Source organism: Zonotrichia albicollis, chromosome 9 (genome assembly GCF_047830755.1).
Source record: "Zonotrichia albicollis isolate bZonAlb1 chromosome 9, bZonAlb1.hap1, whole genome shotgun sequence".
Classification (NCBI taxonomy): domain Eukaryota; kingdom Metazoa; phylum Chordata; class Aves; order Passeriformes; family Passerellidae; genus Zonotrichia; species Zonotrichia albicollis.
The window spans coordinates 34419590-34438713 of record NC_133827.1 but is presented as its reverse complement, the minus strand read 5'-3'; the positions used below and the strand labels follow the sequence as shown (position 1 = coordinate 34438713).

At 41.4% G+C, this 19124-nt stretch overlaps 1 protein-coding gene across 10 annotated transcripts in view; it reads left to right on the top strand.

Moving 5' to 3' along the window:
• Positions 1-2626: 2626 nt before the first annotated feature.
• Positions 2627-19124, top strand: part of ATP11B (ATPase phospholipid transporting 11B (putative)) — a 66167-nt gene continuing 49669 nt past the window's right edge. For 6 of the 10 annotated variants that reach the window (XR_012581669.1, XM_074547366.1, XM_005484812.4 and 3 more), the window contains exons 1-3: positions 2628-2894; positions 17735-17851; positions 18640-18729. Coding sequence is in view for 7 of the 10 variants with exons in the window: in XM_074547366.1 (XP_074403467.1) it covers positions 2868-2894; positions 17735-17851; positions 18640-18729 (234 nt within the window). In the remaining 3 variants the exon portion in view is untranslated. Of the gene's footprint in view, positions 2895-17734; positions 17852-18639; positions 18730-19124 lie in introns of all 10 variants that reach the window. The other 4 variants (XR_012581668.1, XR_012581667.1, XM_074547364.1 and 1 more) reach the window with 1 other exon arrangement.

The window sequence follows — 19124 nt, the reverse complement described above, 5'->3', positions numbered from 1 at the left end:
ATGCAGCACAAGAGCTGGGCTGCCCCAAAGTCAGTGCAGCAGATGAGCCCACCCCCTTTGCAGCACCCTGGGAGCCTGGGATGGGGCTGGTGCATCCAGGCATGGGCAGGTGACAGGGCTCAGCTGTCAGAGTTTTCCAAGGCAGGAAAACTCTGGCATCAGGGCTGCACTTCCATCTCCTCTCATCATGCACTGGTTGTGGCCATACAGCCTGGCAGCATCTCACCAGTTCCTGCTGGAAAAAACACCATTCACTGGCCCCAAAACACCATTCAAAACTAATGGAAATGTGTGAGTGTCTCCCACAGGAACAAATTCAGGGAGAAGCATCAGCAGCCCCAGTGACAATTTGATGGTTGCATGTTCAGGCAATGATTCTGTGGTTACCAATGTTTAATTTTATAAACCTAAAAGTAGCACCATTGATTATATAAGAATTACTCATGCATGCATAAATAAAAGCTTGCTGGACCTAACATTCAAGTGTGTGTTTTTATGTTTATATAAATATTTCTTTATCAGACAGCATTTGCATGCTGATCTTGTTAAACAAACATTTGAAATCATTTCTCCCATAGAACCGTAAGTGGAAAGCTTGGAGTCTAATCAAGAGAGCCTGGGCAATGGGTTAAACCTATTCTTCAGAAGGTGACTTTTTTCTTCAGCAGCTGCTTTTTTTTTTCTGTATAAACCTGCTGTGTGAATTCAGGTGACTCCATGGCACTATTTTAAAGTGGGGCCTCTGATGTGGGAATCTTATTCTTAGTACAGTTGACCTCTGATTTAAGAGGTGCTGGAGTGTTACTGGCTAATCAATATCTGGCTTGGCTGCTCTGCTTCAATTTTCTCTTCTGAAAACTATTTATCTCTCAAGGGTGAGATGAAACTTCATGAGTGTCTAGTGTGGGCTTTTGAGCAATTTAAAAGGTGCAAAGTTTTACTAGGCAGGATGCTAGGAAAGGATGTTTTTTTAGTGAAATTTTTCTGTATATTTGAAAAGGTGGCTTTGCTGCACAGAGCAAAAAAATTCCATCCTATCAATACACTTTCATCCACTAAAATACAAACATCTTAGAGTGAAAAATACAAACTGCAGGGCTCAAATCACTTGCAAATTGCTTCCAAGTTTTGTCTGGTGAAACAGTATCATTACAGCAAATGTGGAACAGACAGCGCCAAGCAGCTTTATGTAACACAACTGCAAGCCATGGAAACAGAGGCTTGCAGAAAGTGCAACTCATACTGGAATTTGGCAGGGAGAGAGTGACAAATATTCTTGCACTTCAGAGTAATGGCATGTGAATTTTAGCGTGTAGTGGTCAGGACCCTGTTCTACATCTGATGATAAAAGAGGAGCACGAATATTGAGTGTATCAGTTCAGCTTCTGGCTTAAGGCCACTCTCCAGGCAACGTGCCACAGCTATGAAATCACTCTGTTATTTTCGACTTCTCATTAGATGAATAGGGTAGTGCAAGCTGTTTGAAACTCCGCTTTGATGTATTTAAATGTTTTGAAATAATGCCTAGCATTTAATACCAAGTTTTGCTAACATGAGCTTTCCTAAGTGCCTGATAAAAATAGTTTTATTCCCTGCTGTTTAAACGTTGTTTTTCTAATTAAATGCAGATGCTTAAACCACCACAAGATTCCATTGCTCAGACATTAGATCATCCATCTTAAATCCTGAATTGTTCTAAATTTCTATATGAACACTAAATACTACAGCAGATACGATTATAATTCGTTGCTAAAAGTCCTAATTCCCTGGGAACAAATGGAAGCGGCAGGAACAGTGCTCTTCACTCAAGAAACACTTCTCTTTAATTCAGTGTCAGAATTGTCACTGACTTCAGGGACAACTGTATTTGGTCACAAACGCCCAGGTCTTTACTGCTTAAAATAATCTCCTTTAGTTCTTAGTCACAAAGGCACAGAAGCTGCAGACTTGTATAGGTGTGCCCAATGTCTGGCGCTGAACACTGTTTTGTTTTGATAAGCAACAGCTGTTTTCAGAGCAAAATCACAGATTTGCCGAGGTTGGGAGGGACCTCCGGAGATCACCCAGCCCAACTCCCTGCCAGGGCAGGGTCACCCAGAGCAGGTGACACAGGAACGCGTCCGGGAGGGAAGATTTCAGAGAGATCACTGCCTGACATCAGCACGTTTCTACACCCGGTTTGAACAAACAGCGGTTCCAGACAATGCTGCCGGCAGCAGGGCGCCAGATCCTCCAGCACCTGTTCCCTGCTTTGGGAGACCCACACACCGTGCGGGTCATGGGTTTTAATTTTAAGTCAAGTGATTATCTGCTCTCTTTTCAAAGGCTTTATTCCAACATGTGTACGCTTTGCACATTTTGCAGAGAAAAGAAAGATAAAACAGTCAAGTTGTGAAGTAGCTTCCCTTGGGTAGAACAGGGGTCCCTCATAGGGCTAAGGGCGCGGAGCCCGTGTGGGGAGCTGGAGTTTTGCCCGAGGATGACTCGAGCGCGCGCACAGCTCCTATGCCGGAGAAGCCGCACCTCAGGCCGGCGCAGCGGCCGGACCACGGCAGCCCAGGCTGGGGCAGGTCACGGCGGCTCCCCCCTCACGGCTCCATCGCTCACACCGGCCCCTCTCCCCGCCCCGCCACGTCACTTCCCGGGGCGGCCGCAGCCGCCGAGTGTCAGCGGCCGTGCTGTGATGGCGGCGGCAGCCGCGGTTCGGGGCGCCGGTGGGGCTGTGCCGCTCCTGACTCGGCGTGGGCCCCGCGCCATGGGGAGCAGCCGCGGCGGGCGGCTCGCCTGAGGCGGCGGCGACAGCGGAGGGAGGGCGCGGCACTGCCGAGGGAGCCCCGCCGCGGGGGCCGCGACCCGCGCCGCCGGGGATGCTGCGCTGGGTCCGGCAGCAGCTGGTAGGTGCCTCCCCGCACCCTCCGCGCCACGGGCCGGGCGCGCTCTCGGCTCGGCCCCGTCCCGACGGCGCCGCCCGGGCCGCGGGTCCGCGGAGGGAGCGGGGGACAGGGCCGGGGTGCGGGAGAGAGGAGAGTCCTGCCCCCCGCAGGGGCTGGGGAAACCCGCGAGCTGCACTTGGATCGTTGTTGAAGGGTTTTTAAATTTTATTTTTAACCCGTATGCGAGGGTTTGGGGTGTTCCGATCTTTGGGCCTTTGGTTGGTTTTTTTGTGGGTTTAGTTTTTCCTCGAAACCCCCTTGGCACAGAGGACAGCCCGTTGCCTTTCGTGTGGTCCCGTTGGGAAGGGCTCCCCAAACTTCCCGGAGAAATGGTGGTGCCTTTTTCTCTGGACCGACACTTCAGAGATTCGCAGCTTCTTCCTCCTTCCCGTTGCGAAATGTTTTAAGGCTTTTTCACCCGACGTGCCTCTCTCAAATATTTCCCCGTACCTGAGCGCTTTGCAGCCGCTGCGTGCTGAGGATTTGAAAGTGAATGAAATGGAAGGAAAACATCCGTGAAATGCTTTTGGGCGGGGGAAACCCCTTGGAAAAGGCAGCAGTGAGGGTGCCCGTCCCCGCACACGGCGCTGCTGGCTGTGCTGGCTTAGAACGAGCAGGGGAATCCAGGCGGCCGTGGCTGTCACGTCTGTGATACTGTAGCAGGGGAGTACATCGAGATTTACTGTGTTGATTTGAAGTTTTGGCCGGCTTCGTGCCCCGACCAGCATTATCCTACTTGCGTTTTTTCTAAGGGAGAAATTCTCTCTGAATGATGTATTTGTAAAATAACTTCTTCCATTCTTTGGAGTTACTTTGCATCACGGATGTTGTCCAGGTTAGTGCAAGAGCTTACATTAGTTAGGTTTTCAGATTTTGATTTGTTAAAGCTTCTGTCTCACTAATAATTTGTTCAATTTGTTGCATCATTTTTTACCAAAAGAAAAGATTAAAATTTTGCATTTTCTTTTTTCCTCCTGTTTTTCCCTGACCTGGTTTCCCATGGCCCATAGATTTTCCCAGTTCTGTGTCCAAGGCAGAGAGCTTGTGGTCATGGTCTCATTGCCAGCCTGACAGTGCTCAGTAGTTTGGTCTGACACCAAGAGTTACTGACCTGGAAATTAATTGCTCTGTTTGAGCTCTGACCGCACTCTTCTGTTCTGTTACAGTCCTGCACACCTTTTTTATGAAAAAAACCCAAAACTGGTGTAACATAACTGTCATTTTTTCCACTTGAATGTGGCTTGAGGTTTGTGTGTGTGGTTTTTAAAGCAGCATTCTGCTGTCTTCCATAGGGTTTAGAGTAGGACTGTATCAGTGCTAGCAATTAATGTATCAGACATGGTTGCTTTTTTCCCTGCAAGTAGTACACTGACCAGCTTCCCAGAAATCTGTTTGCCCTTAATAGAAAGTAAAACATGAGTGTAACAGGATGAGCAATAAACTTGGCACTAGGAGGTTTTAGTGCTTCTTAAAGGAAAATGGTGGAAAATAACTGTTGAAAATTTGCACTTGTTTTGACAGAGAAGAAACAAATCAGTGTAGTAGAAAAGCAGGACAATAAAAATTCAAGATTCTTGGCAGACATCTAAGTATAATACTGATGAGAAAAAATTTTTGCAATGGTACATGTTTTGTGGTTTTTTTCCTATAGACGTCACAGATGTTAATGGCTTGGTTGTTTCACTGCTCATAAAGATGCAAAATGGCCTAAGATAGGTATCACACTGCATGTTTCTTCCTAAAGACACTCAGACAACTCATCCCTGTGTGTAATTGCTGGTTTAGCATAGATCCCACCATATGTTTGCTTCTGCACATGGCTGTGATGTTTAGGTTCTGAAAGAATGTCAGAGGGCTAAAAACATGGGGAAGGATGCTGACAAAATAACCAGAATGAGTGGGAAGAGTGGGGTGACAGAAATAATCGAATCAAAAGGTGCCAAAATCCGTGTCTGAGAGGAGGAGAGAGGAATGTGTGGGTTTGGATGCCTTTGGAGCGTGCGTTTGTACCTGTGCCTGATGTGGCAATGGGTTTTATAAAAGGGTCCTCATCCTTACAGGAGGGTTGGAGTCAGGCAGATGTGTGGGAGTGATGGAAGTGGGATGTTGTAGTAATACAAAAGAAAAACGTTGGTGTGCAGAAATGCTGGAAAAGTAGTAAGGGATTGGGGAAAGGGGGAGGGACTGGTACTTAGCTGAAGGTGCTTTGAGGTAGTTTTTAAGTACTCTGTATGAAACCAATGAATTGTTTTGCAATTTCTTGTTTGCTTAAGAGAACAGTATTTCATGTACTGAGTTTTCAGGAGTGGGTATGGTTCTGAGAACTTGTTAAGATGGGGGGAGAATGAAGCAGGTGAACTTAAAGTAATGAGAGGACCTGGTATGGAATTCAGATTATTTTAGCTATTTTTTGAAAGTAGTGACTTTGCTGTGCTTTCTCTGAGAAGTCCAGTGCATGCCTGTAGAGCTACAGAAAGGGATAGAAAGGCATGAACAGTCATCTGAAGAGACATGCTGAGAATGTAAGGCTTCATTCATCCTTATTATTGTGTTACAAGTCTGTAACAGTTTTTTAACCGAGGTGTTAGATGTTTTTTAGTGATTTGTTTTATCTAAGAAATGGGTGACAGTAGTACAGCCTTCAGTGCCTATATAGCACAAATCATCATGTTGTTTGTTATCTTGGCCTTAAGTCTGGTTTTCTTGCTCTGCTACAATTCATACCACCCTAGCAGAGACAATTTATTGGCTTTTCTCCATCTAATGCTGCCTCATGCTAAATAAGCTGCATAGTAAGTCATTAACTTCCTAGTTAATGTGATGTTATAGAATGTTGTTAATTCTTGGAAGCACTTAGGTTTTAGTAATGAAAAAATATAGAGCCAAATGGAGTTACAGTTCATGACTTTGGGTAAAATGCCATGATAAAGACAAGCTTTGGGCAGGAGAGATGTCTGGCTTCCAGCTCTGTTACCTTGACATCTCAGAGAGCAGTAGGCATGTGGATTTGGAGGGTTGCATAACGCCACAGGCACAGCCAAGTCCGCTCGAAAAAAGCAACCGGATAAACAACAGTTGATAGGAAGCATCATTAATATTCAGGAATAGCATTGTATGTTTTATTTGCATTTCCAGATATGATGGTTAGACCTCATGGCAAATCTGTGCACCAAGTGCTGTTGTGGCTCCCACGGTCGGGTTTGTGCAGTACCAACACAAAAGGAGAGTGCAGTGACATTTGTAACACCCAGGGACTTTCTGTTCCACTTCCCTGTGGTGGGGTTGTGGCAGCATTTGGGCTGTGCTGCTCTCTGATGGTGCACATGCAGTGCAGGAGCTGTTGCAGTGCTGTTAACAGAATGTACTGACACCTTCAGTTCTCTGGCAAGGAGGTCTCTGAAAATTGTGGTAGAATACCCTTGTATGTATGATTTTAGCTGCATAATTTTAAGGTATTAGTCCTGTCAATTGGAGAAGGGACTCAGGATTTCTCTTCTATTGCTGTTGTGAGGAGTTTGAGCCTTTTGAGCTGTTGTCTAACAGCTCAGTAAAGTACAAAGGATTCCACATGGACAAAACCTAAGAGTTGCCTGCCTGGCCCCTCTTATATTAATGACAACTCAAGACAAGTGTTGTGCTGGATTTGGCCAATTATCTTTGCAGTTGAAGGACCTGAATGCTGTAGTGCACAACAGCTTTAATGCTGTGAAGAGCTGGGTTAGGGCAAATGCAGTTTTCTTATTTTACTGTAAATCAAAGATAAAATCTATAGATTAACTGTAAAACCTAGTTACCAGGCTATTTTATTTATTTCCTGGTTATAAGAAGGTTCAGACTGGGAGGGATGTCGGGAGTTTATAAAGTCCAGAAGTTCTCCATAGGCTGCATGGAGGGGTGATCGCAGGGAATGTTTTTGACTGTTCTGTGTAGGTAGTGCCTGTCACACCTCACACCCTCCACAGCCAGCACAGTATCTGTAGGAGTGTTCATCTTCTAGATGTGTTCTAATGAAAAATTTTTACTAATAAGGGAATGTCCTCAAATAGATTAGCACTAGAGGATTGGATGTCAGGGATGGGGTTTTTTTCCTTTCAGATGCTGGTTACTGTTAAGATGTTCTGAGAGGACAGATGGTATTTTGTAATACCTTGCAGTTACTGGCATTCTGAATGAGGTGGACAGCATTTATTTCATTGTTTGCACTGACAAGTGTGTATTATTTTGTCTTAATCATTTTACTGAATGCAGTTACTTCCCTCCCCCCTCCAAAATTCCTTCTGTTTTCTGAATGCCAGAAGTACTTTAAACTAATCCAATGATTGAGAATCTAGTAATCACCTTGCTATTCTGGAGTACAATTTCCCCCCCTCTTATTTGTCAGTGAAGCCTCTTCCCCTTTCTGGCTGAAACTAACTAACTACTTGTTATTTTATGCTAGAAAATAAATACATATTTGTCCAGAAGAGTTCCTGGGGTTCAGACTGCATGGCTGATACCTTGTGAATTATCACTGAGGGCTCAGCGAGGTTGCGTTGGCACAGCCCAAAGGTTGCATTGCTTTGCTGGAGTAGTTTGAGAGCCTGAGGTCAAGGACTCCCCTCCTGTAACTTAGCAGAGGAGCAAATGTGGCCCTCATCTTTGATCTCTGGACTAGTGCTCCCGTGTGTTAGGGTCTTTTAACCTTATTTTCCCTTTGTATTCTGTGACTGCTGAGGGCTGATAGATTTGCAGCACAATGTGTTCCAAAGCTGCAGAGCCTGGCCCTGCCTTCGGCCAGCTGTCTGCTCCAAATGGAGACATCCCTTGTGTCCTGTGTGTAATTCCTGAGCCTTACCTCATGAAAATTAAACTCTAAATCTAAGAATTGCATACCAAAATATAACCAAACCAGTCCTGACACTGATTCTTTCTAAAAGTGTTTTAAAAATGGGAAGATTGGTGTTGTCTGATGTGCTGCCTTGCTGTGAGACTTGGGTATTTGATCTGTATCTTGTCCCATCCTCTTTTCTTTTTTCTCCTATCCATGAGCTTTTTAAACAGCAAATTTTTGTTGTGCCAAATTTCCACTCATCACTCAATAATAGGACTATTTAATTGACTGTATGATATTCCTGCACTAATGGGGTCCTGCTCCCTTAATAGCTTCTATCTGTTTATGCTTTTTATGTGACTAAGGGGGAAGAGAGAGAAAAATAGAATTTTGTTAACAATGAGGAAAAACTATTTGTGTTTGGTCAGTAGGGAGTATCTGGTGGGATGGGTGAAAGGCTCTGTTTACTGCTCAGAGATTGTTTCTGCACTCTCAGTGGAAGGTAAAATTTGTAATCTAAGGCAAGTTGATCTGTGCTGGATTTAGTAACATTCAACATGTGTTTTGAATATCATTGGTATTTGTTTTTCTAGTTTTAAACGGGCTGGCTGACTTCATTAAAGCTGACATTTGCTTTCCTCTGGGATGGAGAGACAGAAGTTATAAAAGAAAAATACAACGTTGTGTTTAAATTTCATTAAAAGCATCATGACTTTCACTGGCGGTCTGTTCTTGCTTTTTCTTGACTATATTATGATGTGCTCAGTAGTTATGACTGTTTTTGTAATTATGTCACCAGGAAAAATTTAACCTCTCAAAAAAATCCTTCAATTTCTAGCACAAAATCTGTTTGTTAAGCAAGCAGGTAAGAACTGCAACAAAATAGATGTGACAAAGTGTCTCTGTAAATGCAAGGTCATATCTTCTAGCAAAACACAGGTGACATATTTGCAGCCAGGCTTTTTTCAACCTCTTTTCACCTGCTGTTGAGAAACCACTTAGCATTAGCACAGACCATGGTAGGGAAGGTAGAAAGTGGGGCTGAGAACTACACTGTGATTTAAAAAACAAACGCCTGCAATTCCTTGGCCTCCCACATGCAGTGACTTAAGAGGATTTTTTTTCCTTGTTTACTTTGAGTAAAAATAAGTCTGGGAAGGGACAACTTTCCTGTAAATGGGAAGGAGAGATAATAATGCAGACAAAAGGCAAACTGTTTGTTTTTATCCTGCAATGTTTTACTAGAGGAAGAGGTTTTAAATGGTTTATCCCCCAAAATACATGTTGTCATCTGTTGTTGCATTTTGGTTTTGTGCTACTTTGTGTGGCTGTGCACATTTTTGTGGATATTTACATTTCTCTTTGGAAAGAGACTTGCAACAAAATGGAAAGGAAGCTTAAGATTTAGCAAGCTTTAAGGATAGACTAGTCTGTACACATGTCTGAAAAGAGGGCATTAAACTGACACTTAAATCATAAATCATGTTCAAAATGGAATAAGAACTAAAAATGCTACTGGGTGGATGCAGTAGACTCAAAACTGTAATGTTTTACAGAGCAGGCTTTTTCAAAGCATGTTAAAAGAAGAGCCAGACAGTTCCAGCAATGAACTAAATTCTCTTCCTGTGAAATTTGTTGAGCAGCCATTGTCAGCAATTGTCAGTATAATTTTGGCACACGTTTTGAAAAAGCCTTAAGATTTATTATTTAATGGTGATTTGGGGGGAAGATACTTTTGGAAAGAGTTTGTTGTTTTTTGTTCCATGCTGAAAGAAAATATGAATTAGACTCTCAGTGCAGAACTGATTGGCATAAATAGCTATTGCCTACTAGAACAAATCCAAATATTGAAAACAAGGGTTTTCAATAATGGCTGTATGAGTAGTCCAGAACAGGAGCCCTTCATGGTTGTATAAAATACTTTTATAAATGATTCTTCAAAGCAGAGGGTAAACAGCATTTCATTTTAAGATAATAGTGTATTTAGTATGCCAGTATGTGAAGGAATGTATGATTGCTCTGTATTTTTCCTGTCATGGACTTGAGAAATGTAATTTTTTTATGGTGAAATTGCTATCTACAAATTTTGAGCTGCTTTCTAGCCTTAAGGGAAAGTTCATAGCCTGTCACAGATTTGAATGCTTTATTTCATATTGAAAATCTGCTATAAACCTGGTTAACAAATGCAGGGAATGTACAGAAATTATGCACTTGGGAGATTCTTTTTCTGAGATCCATCCTATGGTCATTAGAGGTATGTGGAAGGATTTGTGAGTTAAATGTTTCATTTCTTGCATTGGTTGTGTATTTCTTAGTGTGGCCTGTTTAGTAGCTGCTATTTCTGTGGTTGAGTATTGCAGGATTGTAGCACTTTCCATGTTCAATGTAGTTTATATAGTTTGAGAAGTCTTCTGAAAAAGTGGCTTATGATTTCTGAGCTCTCATTTCTTATTTTATGAAGTGTGGTGCCCGTAGTTGTCTCCTGATGGATGTCTGAAGTCACCCTTCGGCTTTAAAAATCTTGCCTACTCTCCTTTTGTACATGCCTGACAGGAAGATGACATTGCAGATAAAGAAAACTAATTGCTGGAGCCCACAGAGGAAAACTTTTAGTTCTGAAATTAGAACTGTGTAGTTGCAACTGCAAAGGCATCTTCATTTCCATGGTAGAGCAGTGGGCTGCTTTGGGAGCATGTGGCAAAAGACCAACCACATTTGACATTTTGGACTGCAGATACTGTCAAGCCTCGGTGTCTCTTCAGCTCCTTGGACTTTAGATAAAGCACTTTTTTTCAAAGAAAAAAAAAAATGAGAGCACATTGACAGGCCTTGAAATGTAACCTGGGAGCCACTAGCCCTGCCTTTGGGATTGAGGCTTGCTTCTTAGAACCTGAATGGTAACGAAGTTTCTTCCTTCATTGGAGCTGAAGACAATTTATTGTGCAGTCTCTTTTCTTCCAAAAAGCATCTGAGCAAAAGTTATTGACGATCTGTGTGTCTGGCAGGGAGCACCCTAAAATAAAGCAATGGACAAGGAATGTGTTAGAGGCGTTTGGCTGGTTAAGCACATTGAGGCCAGAGGATAAGCCCCGTCCAACCTGGCCTTGAACACTTCCAGGAGTGGAGCAGCCAGGGCCTCTGCACCCTCACAAGGAAGAATTTCTTCCTTGGATCTAATCCAAATCTGCCTTCTCTCAGTTTAAAGCCATTCCCCTTTGTAATATCAGTACAAGAACTTATAAACAGTCCCTCCCTGGCTTTTGTGTAGGCCCTCTTTGGTTACTGGATTAATCAAGTGAACCCTGGCATTCTGTTGAAGACAGTCATGAAAGAGCAGCTATTACAAGGTCTTAGGTTTGTATTATCATATGAAGTCCAAAATGGATCATGTTTTATAAATACTGTGATTTGGATTTTAGGAGAGGATAAGAAAGGCATTTCCTTCATTGATGCAAGTTGGAGTGTTACTGAATTAAACAATTTACCTGAATCTCTGTTCAAATCCTTTGCTGCTAACAGAAACTGGACATGCCATAGCAGCCTTTGAGAGTGCTGTGTTAGGAATATTAACTTGCCTATTCAGCTCATTTTAACTTGCTGATTTTTTTGATGTTACAAGGCCAGTCTGTTTGGCATCGGTGACCTGAGCAGAGAAACTGGCACTGGGCAGTATGTTAGCAGTGAACGAGGCCAGCTTACCTTGCTTGTTGTGTTTGCAGATAAATAAAGAGAAAATGGATGGTTTTTTAAAATTTTAAGTAAGAATTTTTCCAAATTATTTTTGGTGGGCATCTTGACAAAATAGAACATAAAGTAAGAACAACTTGAGCTCTGTGTGAGCAGGACTTTGTGGCTAGCACCAGTACAACTTTTCTTACTGCAGTATTAGGCATATTTTAACTTTGTGAAAGGAAGGGTTATTGCCTCATGATTTCACAGGCCTTGTTACCTAGAGGGTGTGTTTTCACAAAAGAATGTAATCTGGTTATAGGTCTTTTAGGAGGTTACAACATGATTTATTATCAGATATTTTGAACAGCTGTAGATACAGTAAGAGGGAGAAGGAAGTTGCACAAATAGTGCATAACTTTAAGTAGTTTTATTTCTTTACTGCAGTGGTATTTAAAAGGGGAGGTACAAATTGCATGGCACTGTGTACATATCAGGGTGCTTCAGCTGATTCACTATTTTAGTTGTTAGAGCAGTGTTTAAAATTGCTGTGAGAGGCTGTTTCTTCCTTCATGCTAACCTTTGATAAGGCAAATTCAGTTTGACTGCTGCCCAGTTACATGACTGAAAGAATTATTGGCTGACTGTATGGAGTACAAATTTACACAGACTTCTGAAAATGGGCATGGAGTGTGAATAGATCATCTTATCTGACAGAGGGAAAAGTATTCTATGTATATTCAGAAGAAAATCCAAAGCAAGAAAATCCGTTTCCTCAAAACACCTTTAATCAAAATATATCTTGACAGCAGTGTAATAGCAGACTTTTGGGCTGTCTGCCAGGAAATGTGGTGTTCTGCTTCTGCAGCCATGATCAGTCAAGTCACTTCCCTAGGAGAAAACTTGGTCTCAGAAAGCCTTTCTTCTGTTCATTAGCTTTATTAAGTAGTATGTGATATTCAGAAAGGTTTTGGGGGAGCTGCTGCTTATGTCTGTTGTGTTCAGTGTGGGTTTTTAACGGAGGAAGAGGCTCTGAATGAGACTTCCTTCTTTCAAACCCCTTTCACTTTTCAGCAGTCACATAGCAGAAGTTCTTTTGGCAGATACAAATTTGGTTTTTCTTTGCCCTCTGTAAAAGCTGTGAGTAATGAATGAGAAACCCTGGGAGATGATATTAAAGTATACTAAGTTTATGCAAGTCATAAACAAAAACTACCTGGCAGATGATTTGTGAATATCAATGCACGTATTGCAAAGCCTGATAATGAAATGGCCGTGTTGCCTGCCAGTCTCATGTCAGTGATCCTTGCTGAAAGATCTGTGGGTTTCTGCTGTCTCACCTAACAGTGCTGTGGGGTGTGTGGGGAGGGCCTTGGTGCACTCTGCCGTACCTTAATAGGGGTATTGAAGTGTTAAGTCTTGCATAGATGTTACAGCAACAGGTTGAATACAAAAGCCTTTTTTGCTTTTCCTCCATTGCACTTGCAGGTGTTGGGAGGGTCTTCTTTGTAGTGCTGATCCTCATTTGCTTCCTGTGTGGTTGCCTGGTTTGTTCTGTGTGTTATTGAGGCTTCCTCAGCAGCAGTGTAAAACTTCTTTCACAGGGAAGCTTTTTATTATATACCAGACAACTGGCATGACATATTTACAAAGAGGAAAAAACCCCCCAAGACAAAACCAAAACCACAAACCAAAATGGATGGATCAGTTTTCCTTACCTGATGGCCAATGGGCATTTCTCCAAGTACAGTGGTTGAGATGCAGACAAAATGTAGGAGAGAGTTGTTTGGGGGTGGCTGTTGAATCTCATGGCTTTCATGAAATAAATTGCATAAAATTGCAGTCAAATATTTCTCCTCAGTTCCCTGGGATATGTTGTCTGTGCTGTTTTAAAGGGGCCTAATTTACTGCACAGAGAATATCTGTGTCTAACTTTTAGAACAGTAATGAAATCGTTCTGAAGAAGTTCAATGAAAATTACTCAGACTTTGCTTACAGTCATTCAAATTTATAAGAACTTAAAACTATGAATCACTTCTTTCTTTTCTTATTTTTAAAGGTTATTTTCATTTGTGCTTTATAAATCAGCTTAACTCGAGTATCTCTGTACTGTATATAAGAGGCATGCTTTAGGCTGTTTTCAAAACCAAAGTATTGAGTTCATCTGGGTGCAAAACTGCTGGGGAAGTGTGTAGCAAAGATTAAATGAGAGCTGTATTCCAAGGGTAGATAACACCTGCTTTGTGTTGGTAGATCATCTGAAGAACTGAACTTTAGCCAATAAATCTAGATTTAATTTGCAGCATGAAGGGGAGAAAAATCAGGTCACTTCATCATATGGTCAAATTTTATTTAAAGGGGATTCATGTAATACATATTCCTGTAATATACCTGGTCAAGAGGCCTTAAATACCAGGTCTTGCCACATATTCAGCATTATTTGTTATGAAGTCAGTGATGTGTGCACTTGGGTAGAAATCATTTCACTAGATAACTGCAGAAAAGCTAACTTTTTTTGGAAAGAGATTGGTGACAACTTAATCATTTTGCAAGACTCTAATTTAGGGTTTCTCTGCTCATGCTGTTTAGCTGCAGAAATCCTTTGACAAGGGCATGTTACCCTACTTTTGCAGCTGAGTTGGAGAATGACGTTAGAAAGAGAGAACTGTCTATTAAGTGAAATTAGGAAACAGTGTGCTTTCTGCACTGCTTTGCTGGCTGCACAGAGTCACTGTGGAAAATCCCTTGCTGGGCAGAAATTTGGTCTACAAATCAGTTCAGTGTCGGGAGCAGGCTCTGTGAGCAGCCCCATACTTAGAGAAGAGTTAAAGACATTTCAGCTCTTGAACAATGAAGTTCAATGCCTGTGCAGAATTTTCCTTGGAGAGATGTGTAATTAAAATTTCTCTGGAAGATCTGCTTAGTTGTGATCTCATCTGATTGTGAGACGGCAGGGTTGTTGGCTAATTTCAAGTGATTTTTAGTAGTCATAGTCATAAAACTTAGGAAATCTGGGATTTGTTCCCAGCTCTGACACTCACTTCTTGCTGTGACTACAGCCAAGTCACTGAGCTTGTCAGGGATGTGTCCTTTCCCAACCACAGCTCTGACAACTGAGGGGTTTTTGTCCCCAGCCTGCCTTGTGTGTGTGCTGTGATCTGCTGACTGCACAGCTTCTGTGCCTTCTGCATGGCAAATGTCAACAAAACAGAATTCAATCTCTATGGACTGCACATTTAAGCTGTTTTAGCTCCACAGCTGCACCTGTAAATTTGTATGGCCTGAGATTCTGATTTATTTGGGAAGTAAAGTTCTTGCTTTGAATCATCTGAGCCTGCTTCAGCAGAGGTATTCGTTCTGATAGAAGTGCTGTGCAGTCAGACTGGAGTTGTACAGAGGTCTTTACTCTTCATCATAAAATGTCATCATACTCATCAACCTTCAGGTGCTCAGATAGTGGCCTAAAAAGGGCATATAGAAAATTCAGTGATATCCTAGTCAGTCAGTAATCTTTGATTTATCTTTTAATAGCGTTCAGCAAGTGGCATGCAGGTTAGCATTTATCACTGTCAGAAAGAAGACTGCAACTTGTTTTCTCTGCTCTTTGTGGGTTTTTTTCTTTGCTTTACATCTGTTTGATTTAGAGTGGAATTTTTTCATGCTGTAGAGTCTGACTTTCCAAAGTGAGGATGTCTGGCATTTTGTGAGTGCCAGACATTTTCTGAGATGCAGAAGAGAGCTGTGCATGAAGTCTTACTAATTAGGCACCTTTTTTCTTGCTTGAAAAACACTTTTATTTGTGGCATCTTCTGGATTGATTTAGAAATACTGTGTCACTAATGTCAGATATCCAAAATGCTTCTGCTACAAACACTCTTCTCTTTAAATTTTGTGTCAGCAGTTAACAGGTACATTTTTTTTCATCTTCCTTTCATACTTGTATTTCTTTTCTTAAAGCTGTGAATAGTTCCTTGCATTTTGCTTTTGGTATCCTGTGTATTTTTTTTCCATCCTTTCCCCTATCTACTTTTTGTCTCCCTGCTCCACTCTTATCTTGAAACAAGTTTTCACCCTGGAGCATGTGACTGGACCAGCCTTCCACTGCTTGTCATCTAAAGTTTATTCTCCTTCAAATCTCTTTGAAAAATCCCCCTTCCTTTCTTTCTCCCTTCATTATTCTGGACCTCTTTCTTTCTCTAGCAGAATGTTTCTGTAGTAATGATGCCAAACACAAATATTTGTATGTTTGAGAGGATTCTTTAATTATTCCTTTACTTTAAAATGATGCCGTCCTGAATGTGAACATACCTAATGACCTGCATTAGAGATATTCATGGATTAAAAAGAAATTAATTTTTGGTTGCACCAATCATTTTTTATGTCAGTCACTGTGCTCACTGTTCATCTTCTGTAGTTAACTGGTACAGAGGTATCTTCTCTGGAGTTCTGTGAAGTGTCACTTTTTTCACATGGATAAAACTCTGAGCCTCATTCACAAGTGGAGCAAAACAACTGCAAATGCAGTTTCCTCACCTGCAGTGGTGGAGTTGATAGCAAAGGACACCTCTCTAGCAAATGACACCACCAGTTGTCCTTGCACTTGGCATCAAAGAATAAGGAGATTACACTCTGCATTTGGTTCTAAGATTAGGAATGTGTGTGATTTTGATGTGGGAATTCACCACTTTGCAGGCAGTCATTGACTCCCAATCAAACAACAGTTCCAAATTTAATTTCACTAGTTTATTTAATGCCTAAAAGCTTTTTGCTTTTTTCTTTAGTAGTTTTCTTGGCCTGTTATCTGAATTATTACTGTGTGGTTGTCTTCTGCCATCACCTGCTTCTCCGGGTCAGAACATTATTGCTAGGAAGGGTTCTGGTGAGTCATGTAGCCCCAGGAAAGGCTCAATTAAACATAGACTTGAATGACCTAGATATAAGCCCTTGTGTTACAGACATTGCAACCTTTCCTCATGACTTGTTTTGCTATTTAATTATTCCTTTCCACAACAAAAGAATTTGTTTGTTTTCCAATACCCAGACTTAAGTTTTCTTACCTGCGACTTCAGCCTGTTTACTTCTGTTCTTCTTTGGCCTTCAAAGCCTCCATTTTCTCAATGGATCAGTCTTCTGTGTATCAGGAGGTTTACTGGGATATCCTGAGTTTCCTCTCCTCCAGGCTAAATGACTCTAATTTGTTTGCTCTGTAGATTGTTCAGCCTTGCGTTATATGTCATGTTTTCAGGATCTCTTGGGCTCATGTTGCAGTCCTCTGGGTGCTGTCCAGTTGGTTCACAGTGCTTCAGCTGTGGCTCCCACTCCTCCTGCAGCCTCCTCTGCACTGAAGGCCTTTTTCTCAGTGGGGTGACGTGGATGACTCATGTCTAGCCTGTGATCTATTATAGCCTTTGACATTTTTCTTTAAAATTCCTTTACGGGCTTTTATTCTCTTTTTCTGGATGCAGTTTCTTTGTGCTGGATCTTTGTGTTCTGTGCATCTGGTTGGTGAAGAATTTTCTCTTACTTGGTGTTCTTGCAGTGCCAGGGTGGTATCATCTGCAGGTTTAACACTTGTGTTCCACTTCTCTTGAAGAAGCAGATGATGAAAACACTGACCATCACACCTGCAACAGGGCTTTGATTCCCAGGGACCTCACTCAGATCATCTGTTTTGGCAGGAAATTATTGATAAGTATTGCTGAGTATGCTTTTTCTTTTTTTTTTCCCATGGGTTTGCTTTCATTGTTGCACCATTCAGGTATGAATTGGTGGTAATGGCAGGAAATCACATTTGAAATGAGACAAAATGTTAGTTCTTGGAGATAGAACTTGTTTGGAAAAATACTGCTGTCTGGTCAATGCTTTTGGCTTTTCTCTGGTGAGAGTCTTTTCAAAGTCCAGTTACCACAGCACAGTAGTATAGCTTGTATGTTTTGACCTTTTATTTTTCTCAATAAACTGTTTTATTAGGGTTATCATGAGCACGGCTGTGAAGTTTTGTAAATTGTTTCTTCCTTTTTAAGTTTCACAGGTCTTCAAGTTTGCATGGTAGCAAGTGTTCTCTAGTCTTGAGACAGGGTTTTTTCCTTTAATTTTTTCAGAATGAGTACACAACCTCAAAAGCAAGATTTTGGGTTTTTTCCCCACAGTTTTTGAAAATTATCTGGACACAGCAGACTTCAATTTTCTGCAGTGATTTTCTTTACTCTTTGAAAACGACTGCTTGGTATCTTTTCCACAGAATGTCCTTTTCTGCAGAATTTTACAAAACAGCAGTTAATAAAATCAACTTTCTTGATTACCTCTTTTTTTTATGTTCTAGGGTTTTGACCCACCGCATCAAAGCGACACAAGAACTATTTATATAGCAAACCGTTTTCCCCAGCATGGCCATTATGTTCCTCAGAAGTTTGCAGACAACAGAATCATATCATCCAAGGTAAGGAATCAATTTGTCATGGCAAAACCACTTGATGTGTTGCTTAACAAGTTGTGTGGCAGATGTGCATGCCTGTATTATTTCTAATACACAATATTCAAAGTGAGACAAACTGTGAGCTGTTTTGAGAGAAAAGCTGGGTTGCTTTTTGTGTAGTTTGTCTCATTCTCTCACCCTTCTTTCCTCAAAACTCAAGTACAGAGCAATTAAGCAAGTTGGTCAGGCTTTCTGAAGAAAAGTAGTTTTTCATCCAGTGTTACCAAAACTACTTAAAAGGCAGGATGAAGCTGGTTATGAGGATTTTTAAAATAGTCAAATTGAAAGCCAGTACTCTGCATAAAATAAATCAGCAGTGGACTGCAGTTGCGGATTCCCTCCCGGTGTGTCCTTGGATTGAAATCAATAGAGCTGATGGTGGGGATGTGCCTCCTTGCTGTAGTGTTGGAGGGAATGTTACAGCTGCAGGAATTAATTTCTTTCCTTCTACCCAGGACACAAGCAGCCAAATGACTCCAGCTGCCCCTGTCCCAGTTGGAGGAAAACATTTTAAACTTGGCCTGTAGAGGAAATGCAGTTGCTACCACTGCTTCCCTGCTAGCTGTACTTAAAACAGAAGGAATAAAAAAAAAAAAAACAAAAATTGGATACAGCAGCAAGGTCTGGGGGAGGGGACCTGGGAAATGAGAACATTTAGGTTAGGAGAGTTCAATGGGAGCAGAACTGAATTGCACTGAAAAATTGTGCATTGTGTTGTAATTATTAATCTCTCTCCTTTTTTTCCCCTTCAGTATACAGTGTGGAATTTTGTTCCAAAAAACTTATTTGAGCAGTTCAGAAGAGTAGCCAACTTTTATTTTCTGATTATATTTTTGGTTCAGGTAAGTTGAATAATACTCAAGAAATTGCAATTTATGTTGTAAATTTTGCCACTGATTTTTGTTTTATGAATTTAACTTCTCTACTTATATATTCTGTCTATAAAAAGAATACATTTCCAGTTTCTCCAGGAAAATAACATGAACATAACTTTAAAAATAATTATGTCCAAATTTAAGTATTATCCTTACATTTTATCTTCATGAATACTAATGTATTTTTAAGTGTGTAGCTTCAAAGTCCATTGCACAGTCAGCACAGGGATTCACTTGTCTGCCTCCAACTACAACTTTAAAGCTCTTAAGGGAGTAATGAAATTCCAGATATACTTCTTGACTTTGAGGGCATTAGTGGTGTTTGAATGTTTGTATATTTCCACTGTAGGTGGTTGTCATCA